The sequence below is a fragment of the Podarcis tiliguerta genome (genome assembly GCF_965153285.1).
Source record: "Podarcis tiliguerta genome assembly, chromosome: 6".
NCBI lineage: Eukaryota > Metazoa > Chordata > Lepidosauria > Squamata > Lacertidae > Podarcis > Podarcis tiliguerta.
Window position 1 is genome coordinate 7879483 of NC_139539.1, and position 14145 is coordinate 7893627.

General features: G+C 45.4%; 2 protein-coding genes across 11 annotated transcripts in view; both read left to right on the top strand.

The window, feature by feature from the left end:
* The window catches only part of PTK6 (protein tyrosine kinase 6), a 736207-nt gene that overhangs the window by 242164 nt on the left and 479898 nt on the right, over positions 1-14145 (top strand). The gene's annotated exons all lie outside the window — the stretch shown is intronic.
* Positions 1-14145, top strand: part of KCNQ2 (potassium voltage-gated channel subfamily Q member 2) — a 129432-nt gene that overhangs the window by 81436 nt on the left and 33851 nt on the right. For 8 of the 9 annotated variants that reach the window (XM_083447304.1, XM_083447295.1, XM_083447298.1 and 5 more), the window contains 2 exons: positions 2153-2221; positions 6002-6031. In XM_083447304.1, the coding sequence (XP_083303430.1) occupies positions 2153-2221; positions 6002-6031 (99 nt within the window). The remainder of the gene's footprint in view (positions 1-2152; positions 2222-6001; positions 6032-14145) is intronic. The other variant, XM_083447299.1, reaches the window with a different exon arrangement.

Genomic DNA, 14145 nt, shown 5'->3' on the forward strand with positions numbered 1-14145 from the left:
CAGTAAAGATCCAGTGCTGCCAGTAAGAAGGTAGGCCTTGGGCTCTGTTGCTTGGCAACCACCAGTTGCCAAGGCCACTACAGCCCGTATTTTCTAGTTTCAAGGCAGAGTTTCTGTTCATTACATTAAGAGTCAAACTACAGATAAAGCACTTGTAAAAATATAAGAAGAGGGATGCTGGACTGGGCCAAAGACATTACAGTATCACTATTATTATTATTATCATTATTATTATTAATTTCATTTCTATACTGCTTTAGATTGAAAAAAAAAATCTCAAAGCTGTTGACAACACATTGAAACATCCCATAAAACCACCCAGAATAAAACAAATTCAAGCTTCCAAGAAAATATTTCAGATCCTTCTCTAAGGGGCATTCTGCTTTCCCCATATTTATTTACCAACTTAATTTACAGAGCTGCCCCATAGCAGAAGTACTCTAGGAAGGCAGTGTGGTGTAGTGGTTAGAGTATCTAGTCCAACATTTTGTTTTTGGATATGCTGCTTATGCCTCTGCAAAGCCCACAAGCAGGACATGAATAAACACAGTCCTCTCCTGCAATTACCCCATAGCAACTGCTAGATTGTAGAGGCAGCATAGAGACATCATGACTTCTAGCCTTTGATAGCCTTATCAAATGCATTGGTCTAACCCCCCCTTTATAACAATCTGATTTGGTGGTCATTGCCGGTGGTGCTGTGGGTTAAACCACAGAGCCTAGGACTTGCCGATCAGAAGGTCGGCGGTTCGAATCCCCGCGACGGGGTGAGCTCCTGTTGCTCGGTCCCTGCTCCTGCCAACCTAGCAGTTCAAAAAGCACGTCAAAGTGCAAGTAGATAATTAGGTACCGCTCTGGCAGGAAGGTAAATGGCATTTCCGTGCGCTGCTCTGGTTCGCCAGAAGCGGCTTAGTCATGCTGGCCACATGACCCGGAAGCTGTATGCCGGCTCCCTCGGCCAATAAAGTGAGATGAGCGCCACAACCCCAGAGTCGGCCACGACTGGACCTAATGGTCAGGGGTCTCTTTACCTTTACTATATCTAGTGTTGTGAGAGAAGTAGAAAAATATCTATCCTCTTTCTCCACACAATGCATAATTCCCCTTAATCATGTCTCCCTTTATTTTAATTTCCCCACTCAAATCCTGAAGCTCCAGTCTTGTAGCCTTTCCTCATAGGGGAATGCAGATCTGTCTTCTGTTTCCCCTCGATTTGGGGTGAAGGAAGCCCCCATTGTTATTCTGATTGCAGCATGGGAAGAGGTGAGGCTTAATCTCTCCCTCCCCAGCTATGATCAGGAAGAAAATGCTTCCCCCCACCCCACCCACATAACACATGGGGATAGTGTTTAGTAAAAAACACACCGTTGTGTTAAGTGTAACATGTAGTTCGGCCCTCAGAGCTCTGAAGAAGAGTGCAGGGAAAACTACAGCTGATACCTGATGGATGGAAACCCTATTTTAATGTAGAAGCCAGATCTCATAAAAAATATGATTTGAGGATTCTGTGGGTTCCTCCCTTGACACTTGAAGGCTCTTTTCTTCACCCCACTCAATCCCATGGACACCACCAGGATTAAAACCCTGTTGTGATACTTTGCCAAACTCCCCATACGTCACTGCTTTTTATGGCATTCTCTTTACACTAAAGATTTTCTTTAGATTCCTGGGTCTTCCTCCTAGATAAGCTTTGCTGTCAGCCTTGGTGTCCAAGGAAGAGATTATGAGGCTTATGTGGAAGGAAGCTCCAGAGGCCAGATGGACCTCTGAGGTGACTGTCATGTAAAGGGAAGGCTCTGAAAACTGAGGACAGGGTGGAAAAGCTTTGCTGTCAGCCTTGCCTCCTGAGAAACAACAGTGTGACACACCGCTGACTGCTGTGCTCAGGTTTAACTAATCCTTTTGGTCCTCCTCCTATCTCCATGAGTTTAAAGCCAAGAGATTAGGGGAACAGCCTTCTCTGTCTGCACTTTGCTATTTTTATCTCATCCCCCCTGCTTTTGGGGTGTCTAAGCTTTTAAAAGCCGTTCCTCTCCTTCTGTATTTGCAAGGCAGAATTTTAGGGGAGGGACACGGTTTCCACAGCAAGAAGTTGTTGCTTCTTGTCTCCGTCTGAGTTTTCCTCCTCTCATTTCTCCTTCTTCCGTTTTAGGCTCATCCCACCTTTGAACCAGCTGGAGCTCCTGAGGAACCTGAAGAGCAAATCTGGACTGACTTTCAGGTGAGTTAGATGGCCGTGGATCCAGCCCACGTCCCCAAAGAAAATTTCATAGACAACACTAGTCTCCTTCCACAAACACCCTTTATATGTGTTATGGGAACATTCAATGTGTGTGTGTGTTAGTTAGGACTGGGTGATGTATTGATACGTCGTCCAAAATTGGTTTGAAGTCCACATCGTGCTAACGGTTTCATGATATTTGACATGGCGACGTATCACGAATCACAATGTGTCTGTGACGCTGCCTGAAGGAGCATCTCCACCCCCATCGTTCTGCCCAGACGCTGAGATCCTGAGGGCCTTCTGGCGGTTCCCTCACTGCAAGAAGCAAAGCTACAGGGAACCAGGCAAAGGGCCTTCTCGGTAGTGGCACCCGCCCTGTGGAACGCCCTCCCATCAGATGTCATAGAGATAAACAACTACCTGACATTTAGAAGACATCTGAAGGCAGCCCTGTTCAGGGAAGTTTTTAATGTGTGACATTTTAATGTATTTGTAATCATCACACATCATGTAATAACTATATGTCAAGATTTTAATGAAGTTCCTGTAAAACATGAAATTGTTTTACACATAATTCCCCCCGCCCCCCCTGAGGAATTTTTGTGCCCAGGGCAGCCATCCAGAGTACCAGCACCTGCAAAGCAGTGTGTCAGACCTATACAAAAACACCAGTAAAAACATGTCAAGTGTTTTCTAAGGGAGTCTAGGGAACATGCATTTCTTAATTTAAAATAATCTCGCGCCCCCATGATCTTTCTGAGCTGTACCAAAGACCAGTGGCATTGCGTGGGTTGTCAGCACCCGGGGCAAGGCAAGTAATTTGCGCCCCCCCCCGCTGCACTGTCCCTCCCCCAGATAGTCCCTCGCTCTCTCTCCGCATCGCACCGCATGCCTGGCACCCTCCCCTCCACAGTGGGCGACGACCCGGCGGCTCGGATCGGATTCGCACAGCCAGCACTGCAGTGAGAGAGAGTGAGTGAGCCAGGTAGGGGCAGAGAGCTGCGAGTGTGAGCGCGCCCCCCCAGATGTTGCGCCCGGTGCGGCCAGCCCCCCCTGCACCCCCACGCTACGCCACTGCCTTCCATAAGCACCCTTTATATGTGTTACGTGAACATGCAATGTGTGTGTGTGTCTTAGTTAGGACTGGGTGATGTATTGATACGTCGTCCAAAATTGGTTTGAAGTCCACATCGTGCTAACGGTTTCATCATATTTGACATGGCGATGTATCACGAATCACAATGTGTCTGTGACGCTGCCTGAAGAAGCGTCTCCACCCCCATCGTTCTGCCCAGACGCTGAGATCCTGAGGGCCTTCTGGGGGTTCCCTTACTGCAAGAAGCAAAGCTACAGGGAACCAGGCAAAGGGCCTTCTCGATAGTGGCGCCCGCCCTGTGGAACGCCCTCCCATCAGATGTCATAGAGATAAACAACTACCTGACATTTAGAAGACATCTGAAGGCAGCCCTGTTCAGGGAAGTTTTTAATGTGTGACATTTTAATGTATTTTTTAATCATCACACATCATGTAATAACTATGTGTCAAGATTTTAATGAAGTTCCTGTAAAACATGAAATTGTTTTACACGTAATTCCCCCTGCCCCCCCTGAGGAATTTTTGTGCCCAGGGCAGCCATCCAGAGTACCAGCACCTTTTCCACCTGCTGGAAGCAAAGCGCTGTGTCAGATCTATACAAAAACACCAGTAAAAACATGTCAAGTGTTTTCTAAGGGATTCTAGGGAACATGCATTTCTTAATTTAAAATAATCTCGCGCCCCCATGATCTTTCTGAGCTGTACCAAAGAGGAGAGGTTAAAATGCAGAAATGTGTTTTCATTCTGACCCAAGAGCCAGGGAGGTTCTGGTGGAAGAACTTAGCTGCTATCTAAATTCCCTCCATATGATTCCAACAAAGAAAAGACCTAAAATGAATACACTTTACACCATGGTCTATTGACTTTACAAAAATTCTCCAGCCATGACCTGGAAATAATATTCATTTCCCAGCTTCTGAAGAATTTCAAAATAAATCCTATGACTTTTAGGCCATGACTGAGGTTCTTTCTCTTGACCTCCATATGTGAACCATATGTTACTTTTCCTGAGTTTGCAAATGTGCGGCAAGTCTATGTCTGACCTTGCTTGTGGCTTCAAAACACTGACTTGACACAAATACAGCTTAGGTAAAAACAGATTGCAAGGGGTAAAGATCAGCCGGCTTCTTAAAAAAGAAGAAGCGTGGATATAACTCATGTTTTAATATTAATATACTTCCACGAGATTATAGCAACAAAGACTTTACTTATGAGGTACAGTTTATTAAGCTGGTTCTTCAGGAAAGTTGAGGTAGCCAAAATAATAATGCATTATGGAAAAGTTTTATTTTCCTGCCAATGTCTATTACAATATTGTTACCTCAACTAGGAAAATAAAAAGAAGAGAGTATAATTCTTTTTGGGTTTTTTTAAGGCCAAACACAAACTTCAGCAGGTGCCAAATTAATAATTAGTTGAAATAATGTGTTTCCCCCCAAGGCGTTTTCCCCCCGAAGGACAGCCTAGCTCTGTGAGTCTCCTGGCATTCCTTGAGAGACATGTCACTTGAAAACCAGAACTCTTGGCAGCTCTTGGTTGAAACAGGAAACTATATAGAACTATCGCCATTGAAGAAAATACATTGGCAATATGCATTGAGATTTTTTATTTGCCATAATATATTCTCTGTTTGAAATCAGTTCTTGACTGTTCTCTCCTTTGGCCTTCTTTCATTGCTTGAAGCAATTTCTGTTTTGGTGCAGGGTGATTTGTGGGTGTTTATTTCTCTTATGTCACCTGCCCTCTTTCACCAAAGATTTCTTGAAAGTTTTATTCTAAGACTTTACAAATTCTATCCTCTTTTTAAGAGGGGGGAGCAGAAATTACCCTGAAGTGACTGTGGCCTTGACGATGTCTTCTCGATTCAGTCCACAAGACTGTAATGCAGACGAGGTCACCTCTAACATGTTTAGCGTTGCTCTGCCTGTCTGGTCCATAAATTGATGGATTGTCCTCTTTTTCTGTGTGACTTTGTTGGGAGTGCAAAGTTTCTATGTTGCAAGTGCATCACACAGAAATGTGGATCAGCCTTAAACGGAGCTATTTTCAAGCTGTGGAAACAGGTTACATGAAAGCGTGAAAGTTAGAGGGAACAGCAGCTCCCTGTGTGATGTTTCGAGCCTGGTATACTGAGAAGGAGCGTGACTCCGTTTAAAAAACAAACCAGTCACCTTGATCCAACCTCATGGTTCAAAGAGTCCAATTCTGAAATGTGCTTCAATCTTTTTGTTTCAGCCTTGTTTTGTGCTTATGTAGGGGCTTGCTGGGCGGAGTGGAGCCACAATACCAATTTCCAGGCAGATGGCTGGCTACTGGGGGATGGGGAGAAGAGGAAGGGCAAAGCAGCGGAGAAGTTGGTGTGGTGCAAACACAGGAGCGGAGCCAGTTCTGGTGCACCTGCTGTTGCATTTGCACCGCACCAACTTTCCTGCTGCCTCGCTCCTCCTTCTCTCCCTCTGGGTAAGCAAGAGTAACCCACCTGCCGGAAAGCTATCAAAACCACTCTGCCACACCTGACAAGCTGCTTCTACGTTGAGCATCTCTGTGTGCCCCATACTTTTCCTCCCTCTGCCTTGTCGCCACCTTCTGTTTGATCCTGTCCTCCTTGTCTTCAACTGTGAATACCCTTCTCCCTCTTTCGCCTGACTCCACTGCTAATGTACTTTTGCTTCTGTTTTAAGGAAAGAGCAGCAGCCTGAGCCGTCTCCAAGGTCTGTATGTTTTCAGAGAGTCCATCCCCATGCATTCTCACTACTCTCTATCTATCTCTCTCTCTCTCCCCCTTTCTCCGAGTTTCCGTTCCTCTCTGTGTCATGCGTGTTGATGCTCGTGGCGACAAGGAGCTGAGAGCCATTCAAATAAACATTGTAAACCTCCAACGTGCTTGCAATGATGAGACCGATGATGTCCGCATGCCTTGTAAATACCCGTAAAGATGGCCCCTTGATTATGTTTCCTTCTTTCCAATGGCAACACGCCATTTGACCGAGCGGAGTCTGTGGAGTGGGTTTGCTGCGGCAGCATCAGAACCAAGGCTGAGATGTGGCACGTAGATCCATCAGAAATGGATTGAAAAACCTGGGAAAGAGCTGTTATCCCCATGTGGAAAACGAAAGGGGTGGATGCAGTCTTAACACAGCTCCTTTCAACTTGCCTTTCCCGAATTGTGCGATAAAGAGGTGTGGTCATTCTCCACGTTCCCTTCTCCCCTCACCTGTATTTCTGCCTTTCTTTTGGTCACGGCAGCAATGAAAGAAAGGATATTCATGTACCCACCAACATTTGTCGCACATCATTGTTTTACAGCAAGTAGATCCCCACCGTGGCAGAGAGAGAAAGAGGAAAATGTACCAGCCCCTTTTGTAGAGACAACTGGCTAGTACAGGTCAATAAAAAACAACGCACATTCCCCATAGCGCTTAAAAACACGCGCCTTGCGATTTCCACATTTATGATTGTGGAAGCTGGGACTCACTGCATTGCCAAGGGTCAGGCATGATGCTGCTCCTCTGTTGGCTTCAGTCACACCTGGCACCTGAGCATCTTCTGGTGCAGCTTTGCTGGTAAGGTTAACTGATGCTTAACTGCTGCTACTTCTGTAGCACTGATGGAGGATGGAGGAAGCATGGATTGCCTCCCTGCTAGTAACCTTTTGGGCTAGGGACCAAGCAGAGGTGGTGCCATCGTCTCCATAGCAAAGTCAGGTAGAGGAGTTTTCTACTTGTCAGGCTTGCAGAAGGGCACTTTAGTTGCTGTGATGCTATTTATGCATTGCATGCAACCAATGGTGATTTATAGGTTCTGCGAGTGTTAGATCTGTCAGGTATGTTGCAGAATCACCAAAGTCCATAGATCAAGGTTAGGCAACATGGTGGCCTCCATAAAGGCTTCAGTTCCCATCACCCTTGACCCGTGACTGTTCTGGCAGGGGCTGATGGGAGTTGTAGTCAAATAGCATCTGGAAACCACATTGTAGCTTATTTACAATGTTTTCAGATTTGATTCTCAATCAAGAAAGCATGTGTTCTGCCAGGCAGATATCTACAGGCTGAAAGTGTGCTTTAGTTTTAAGACAGCTTGGTGCACAATAGCAGCTGGCATGATGTTGAAGAGGAAAGCCCATTTTGTAGGTTCATCTGATGGGTATATGTTGAGCTTTGAGACATAACATTGTTCCCACATGAGATGTTAACACTGTACTCCATTTCTTTACTTTGCAAATCTTGCAGTAGCTCCTAAAAAGTTAGTCTTGCAGGAACTGTGCAATTCTGGGTTCATATGGTGCTGGTACAGCTTATAATCCTGAATATTTTAGGTGGTATTCAACTATTCTTTTCTTAGACCCTCTGAAACTCGTGGACCTAACTCAGTCATTCATTTCAATGGGTCTACTTTGAGGAAAGCTTAGTTAAATATCGCTCTTAGCTACTGACTCTGGTTAGAGATTTTGTTCAGTTCTGATATAGGATTTTGGAACACAGATAAAACTGCAGCAAAACCTAGCTAATCAGTTGGTTACTCACCTGGGTTTAGAATCTCTGGGAATACTAAATATTCGTACAACTGTTAGGAGAGAACAGTTTCAGAGAAATCTGTGGGCCTAACCAGATGCTATGTGAGTGTATCAACCTGTGTTTCTCCAACAATGCTTAGTTAAAAGAAATGCAGGGTATTGTTGCATTGGATTCATGGTTTTCCCTTTCCTGCTCTGATTCATTGGTTTCATTCAGGGGTGGGGGAACTGAACCTGACAATATGTCACCATGCACCACCCCCCGGACATTACGAGGGAAATGTTGTCTGTGTTAATGTCTAGGTTGGCTTTCTGATGCAGATATTCAATATTTGCAGGTGATTTAATAATTTCAAGCAACAGTTTGCAACAGATGTCTGTATGTTCCAGCTACAAGACTAGAATGATGACAAATTCATTCATTTATTAGCTGTATATCTGGCAATTCCTCCGAGGAGTTCATGCGTTTTCCTCCCCAACCCCTTTATACTAACAATATTCAGTTGCTCATCTCAAAATTGGCAGAACAATCCAAGTCCAGGATCTGCTGTGCTGGAGGAAGTTTGGGTGATGTCCTTCTGCCCTAGCCTTGCCCAGCTCTGCTGGCTTCCACTGTTGGAAAAACTCCACCATTGGTGGAGAAGCTCTTCTAACAAGAAGCATGCAATGTGCTCGCTGAAATGTTGAGTGGAAGCTACCACCAGTGACATTCCTGTTGGCACTAGCCAACAGAAACACCCTGATCTGGGGGATGAGGGACTGCGCCAGCACATGATCTAGAAAATCCAGCCCTCGTGTGACAACAATGGACCCAATTCAGGCTTCTTAACTGCTCCCTTTCTGCCCTGGTGGTGGGGTTGTGGACATCCCACTTGCCTTTTTTGCACAAGTGGGATTCTCCAGTGAGTTAGCAACCTGGGGGAAGTTAAACATAGAAAACTGCTGTTGTCAATGTGCCAGACTGAGCTTGTGGGTGGATGCGCTTCAAACAGCTTCTAGGGATGGTAGAGCTATTCCCTGACCTACCTTTTTCCAGTCTGGTAGTTTTTGTGCTTTATTTATTGACTGTGGATTTATCTCACCTTTCCTCCAAGAAGTCTAGCTTCCTCCTCTCCTCTTTCCTCTGTTGTCCTCACATGAACCCTGTGATAGAGGCCAAGCCAAGAGAAGTTGAACCAGCACAGGGCCATCCAGTCAGCTTCATCATGACTCACTAGACTTTTGTACCCAGGTTTACTCCATCCAAGTGTGTGTCATGAATTCATAGAATCATAGAATCATAGAGCACTCCTGACATATGGTTGTCAAACCTCTGCTTAAAGACCTCCAAAGAAGGAGACTCCACCACACTCCTTGGCAGCAAATTCCACTGTCGAACAGCTCTTACTGTCAGGAAGTTCTTCCTAATGTTTAGGTGGAATCTTCTTTCTTGTAGTTTGGATCCATTGCTCCGTGTCCGCTTCTCTGGAGCAGCAGAAAACAACCTTACTCCCTCCTCTAGGTGACATCCTTTTATATATTTGAACATGGCTATCATATCACCCCTTAACCTCCTCTTCTCCAGGCTAAACATGCCCAGCTCCCTTAGCCATTCCTCATAAGGCATCGTTTCCAGGCCTTTGACCATTTTGGTTGCCCTCCTCTGGACACGTTCCAGTTTGTCAGTGTCCTTCTTGAACTGTGGTGCCCAGAACTGGACACAGTACTCCAGGTGAGGTCTGACCAGAGCAGAATACAGTGGCACTATTACTTCCCTTGATCTAGATGCTATACTCCTATTGATGCAGCCCAGAATTGCATTGGCTTTTTTAGCTGCCGCGTCACACTGTTGGCTCATGTCAAGTTTGTGGTCAACCAAGACTCCTAGATCCTTTTCATATGTACTGCTCTCAAGCCAGGTGTCACCCATCTTGTATTTGTGCCTCTCATTTTTTTTGCCCAAGTGCAATACTTTACATTTCTCCCTGTTAAAATTCATCTTGTTTGTTTTGGCCCAGTTCTCTAATCTGTCAAGGTCGTTTTGAAGTGTGATCCTGTCCTCTGGGATGTTAGCCACCCCTCCCAGTTTGGTGTCATCTGCAGATTTGATCAGGATGCCCTTGAGTCCATCATCCAAGTCGTTGATAAAGATGTTGAATAAGACCGGGCCCAAGACAGAACCCTGTGGCACCCCACTAGTCACTCTTCTCCAGGATGAAGAGGAACCATTGATGAGCACCCTTTGGGTTCGCTCAGTCAGCCAGTTACAAATCCACTGAGTGGTAGCATAGTCAAGACCGCATTTTACCAGCTTCTCTACAAGAATATCATGGGGCACCTTGTCAAATGCCTTGCTGAAATCAAGGTAGACTCCATCCACTGCGTTCCCTTCATCTACCAGGCTTGTAATTCTGTCAAAAAACGAGATCAGGTTAGTCTGACATGACTTATTTTTCAGAAATCCATGCTGACTATTGGTGATCACAGCACTCCTTTCTAGGTGCTCACAGACTGTTTGCTTAATGATCTGCTCCAGAATCTTCCCTGGTATTGATGTCAGACTGACTGGGCGGTAATTATTTATTCCCCTCATATTGATCTGAAGGAGACCCCAATGTGTAGTTAGCAGATTAAAAACATAAAAAGGTTGCAGGATTCCAAAAAACCAAACCAAAACAAAAAAATTGACCAGAGGCAATCAGTTCTTCATCCAGCAGAATTTACTACTACTGAAGGCAAATGAGCATAATGGTCACAAATCCACTACATCTTCAGGATCGGCAGAGTCCATAAGAAATCCAGTTGCAGCAGACTTAACTTAAACTTAAAAAAGGTAAAGGGACCCCTGACTGTTAGGTCCAGTCGTGACCGACTCTGGGGTTGCGGCGCTCATCTCGCTTTCTTGGCTGAGGGAGCCGGCGTACAGCTTCCGGGTCATGTGGCCAGCATGACTAAGCCGCTTCTGGCGAACCAGAGCAGCACACGGAAACGCCGTTTACCTTCCTGCAGGAACGGTACCTATTTATCTACTTGCACTTTGACGTGCTTTCGAACTGCTAGGTTGGCAGGAGCAGGGACAGAGCAACGGGAGCTCACCCCATCGCGGGGATTCGAACCGCCAACCTTCTGATCGGCAAGTCCTCGGCTCAGTGGTTTAATCCACAGCACCACCCGCGTCCCTAATTTAAACTTACAATAAGACTAAAACCTTAACACTAAGCATACTATGTACAGAACCCCACACCAGAAGGAAAGAGAGACAGAAAGTGAAACCCAGGCTTCTTCTGGCCTATTATTATAGTCTGGCAACCTAAAAGCAACACGTCAGGCTAATAATTTGATCACAACACTTTATATAGCTACTAAATTGTATCTTATTCATATATTTAGCAGTGAACATGCTCTGGTGCTCCAGAGGCAGTAGGAGGACAATCCTTCCTGGATAACCGACTTTTTCAAAGTTTGTTCCTCAGCAAATAAGAGGTCCGAAAGGGTACATAAGTTGCAAATGGTTCAGCTTTCACTGATTCAGTGAATAAGTCATGTATATAACCAGGCGCATCTGTCCTGTGGTTGGGACTTTATACTTAATTTGGAAGGCATATTGCTTCAAACTTGAATTGCAGTGGTACCTCGCAAGACGAAAAACTCGCAAGACAAAAGAGTTTTTTGTTTTTTGAGTTGCTTCGCAAGACGAATTTCCCTATGGGCTTGCTTCGCAAGACGAAACCTCTTGTGCCTTTTTCTTAAAACCGTCAATGCATTCCTATGGGAAACCGTCAATGCATTTCCAAGACGAAAAATTCACAAGATGAAAAAACTCGCAGAACGAATTAATTTCGTCCTGCGAGGCACCACTGTATTCTCCGTTTGATACACCATCCCAAAAATCCCCTACTTTGGGAAATTTGGTTAAGTTACATTAGCTGGTGTTACCTTGTATAAATTGTATGCCACTTGACTTTGAATGAAGATACAATTTAGTAATCAATTTACAATTTAGTAAAGTGTTGTAATCGAATTATTAGCGTGAAGTGTTGCTTTAAGGTTGCCAGATTTTCCTGTTCGCAACACAGGGGATCTTTGCTTCTTATTATTATAGTCAGCATAACCTTGAGTGAAAGCAATAACAGAACCAGTTTAAACCAGCTGTACTCAGCTTCTCTGAAGGAATAACCAAAACATCAGGAACCTTCTGCTTGTTTCTAGACGGAACAGAAGCTTGCTTGTTAGCTAGAAACTTCCAGCTTGCACCAGCTTGTATCACACAGAGAAGCTTCCAGAACCCTCTTGAATTGAATAGAATAGGAAAGATCTCTACACTTTAAGCCAGTACTTTCTGTACCAAAAAAACCCCTTGCAAACTCACCGTGTGGCATTCTGTCCATTAGCTCATACACACACTCTCAACCCCCTGCGCTCACCATATAGTACAGGGGTCAGCAAAGTTTTTGTGGCTTGGGCCGGTTCACGGTCCCACAGATGCCACGGTGGGCCGGAGTGCGCGCACATGCGCAAACGCTATTTCTGGCACGGAATATAATTTTTGAGGGATGCATCAAAGCCCTGAATTATGTAAGGCAATAATGTCCAACTTGGCAAATTTGATACTTTCAATGTTTTGGTCTGCACAATAAAATCAATATTGGGAATGGTGAACATGGGCATTTTTGCAAGGGAACTGGTAGATGTTAGTGCTCCATGCTGGCTTAGCACGGCGCATGGGAGCCGATCGAGTGGGTGGCAGGGGTCCATGGGCTGGTTAAACGACCCCTGATATACTGCTAAAAGCCAGAAAACAAACAACAGGTGTGTCCTTGCCTTTCTTCATATCCCAATGGTTATGATAACAGGCGACAAAGGGCTTTGCTTCTTAATTCCAAGCACAATTCAAGGTGTTGGTGTTGACCTTTAAAGCCCTAAACGGCCTCAGTCCTGTATACCTGAAGGAGCATCTCCACCCCCATCGTTCAGCCCGGACACTGAGGTCCAGCGCCGAGGGCCTTCTGGCGGTTCCCTCGCTGCGAGAAGTGAGGTTACAGGGAACCAGACAGAGGGCCTTCTCGATAGTGGTGCCCGCCCTGTGGAACCCCTTCCCATTAGATGTCAAGGCAATAAACAACTATTTTACTTTTAAAAGACAACTGAAGGTGGCCCTGTTTAGGGAAGTTTTTAATGTCTGATGCTGTATTGTTTTTAATATTCAGTTGGAAGCCACCCAGAGTGGCTGGGGAAACTAGCCAGATGGGCGGGGTATAAATAATAAATTATTATTATTATTAAATTATTATTTCGGAATGGGGAAGGCTGTGCTGATGGCCCCTCACAAAATAAAATCCCTGCATGGGGAATGCTTGCACATTACAAAGAGGGATGCACTGGAACTATTCTTTGTAGTCTCTGTTTATTTTTACTTATGGGGTGTAAATAAATTATTATTATTATTATTATTATTATTATTAACCTTGCCATTTGATTACTTCATGCACAGGGAGCTTGTCACTCTAGGAGTGCTTGAAAATGTCCACCCACGTGGTTTTTCTTTACAGCAGGGGTCCCAACCCGCAGACTGGGGGCTTTAGGCAGCCCCCAAGCTCTTTCTGTGTGGTCCCACAGTTGCTTGGCTGCTGGTGTCACGCTCCTGGCTCCCCGCCTCTTGCAGACTTGCACTGCTCCTCCTGGCCCCAAGCAGCAGCATCTACTGCTGCTCTCCTCTCCTTTTCCTATCATTTCCTGAAGAAACACACGGGCTTCATTGTTTCTTCTGGTCTCACCACTATCATGGTGCCATCTGAGATCTTGCGAGAGCCTCCCAGAGCCCAGTAAGCAAATCTGACAGCTTAAAAGCTCTTTCCATGCTGGGAAAACCCTGTGCAAAAAAAGAAAAAGAGCTTTTAAGCTCTCCACCTTCCGTGCCTTTTATTTGTGTGATTTCAACCGGCCGACCTTCAAATGCATAAAGTTGAAATCGCACATGTTAAATGCATACAAGGTATGATCTCACTGTATGTTCGAAAATGGATTGAGTTCAGGTTAGCATTTCTTCATTGGCCTTTGACCTTAATCCCATAAAGGGACCCCTGACCATTAGGTCCAGTCGTGACCGACTCTGGGGTTGCGGCGCTCATCTCACTTTATTGGCCGACGGAGCCGGCGTACAGCTTCCAGGTTATGTGGCCAGCATGACTAAGCTGCTTCTGGCAAACCAGAGCAGTGCATGGAAATGCCGTTTACCTTCCCGCCGGAGCGGTACCTACTTGCACTTTGACGTGCTTTCGAACTGCTAGGTTGGCAGGAGCAGGGACTGAGCAACGGGAGCTCATCCCGTCGCGG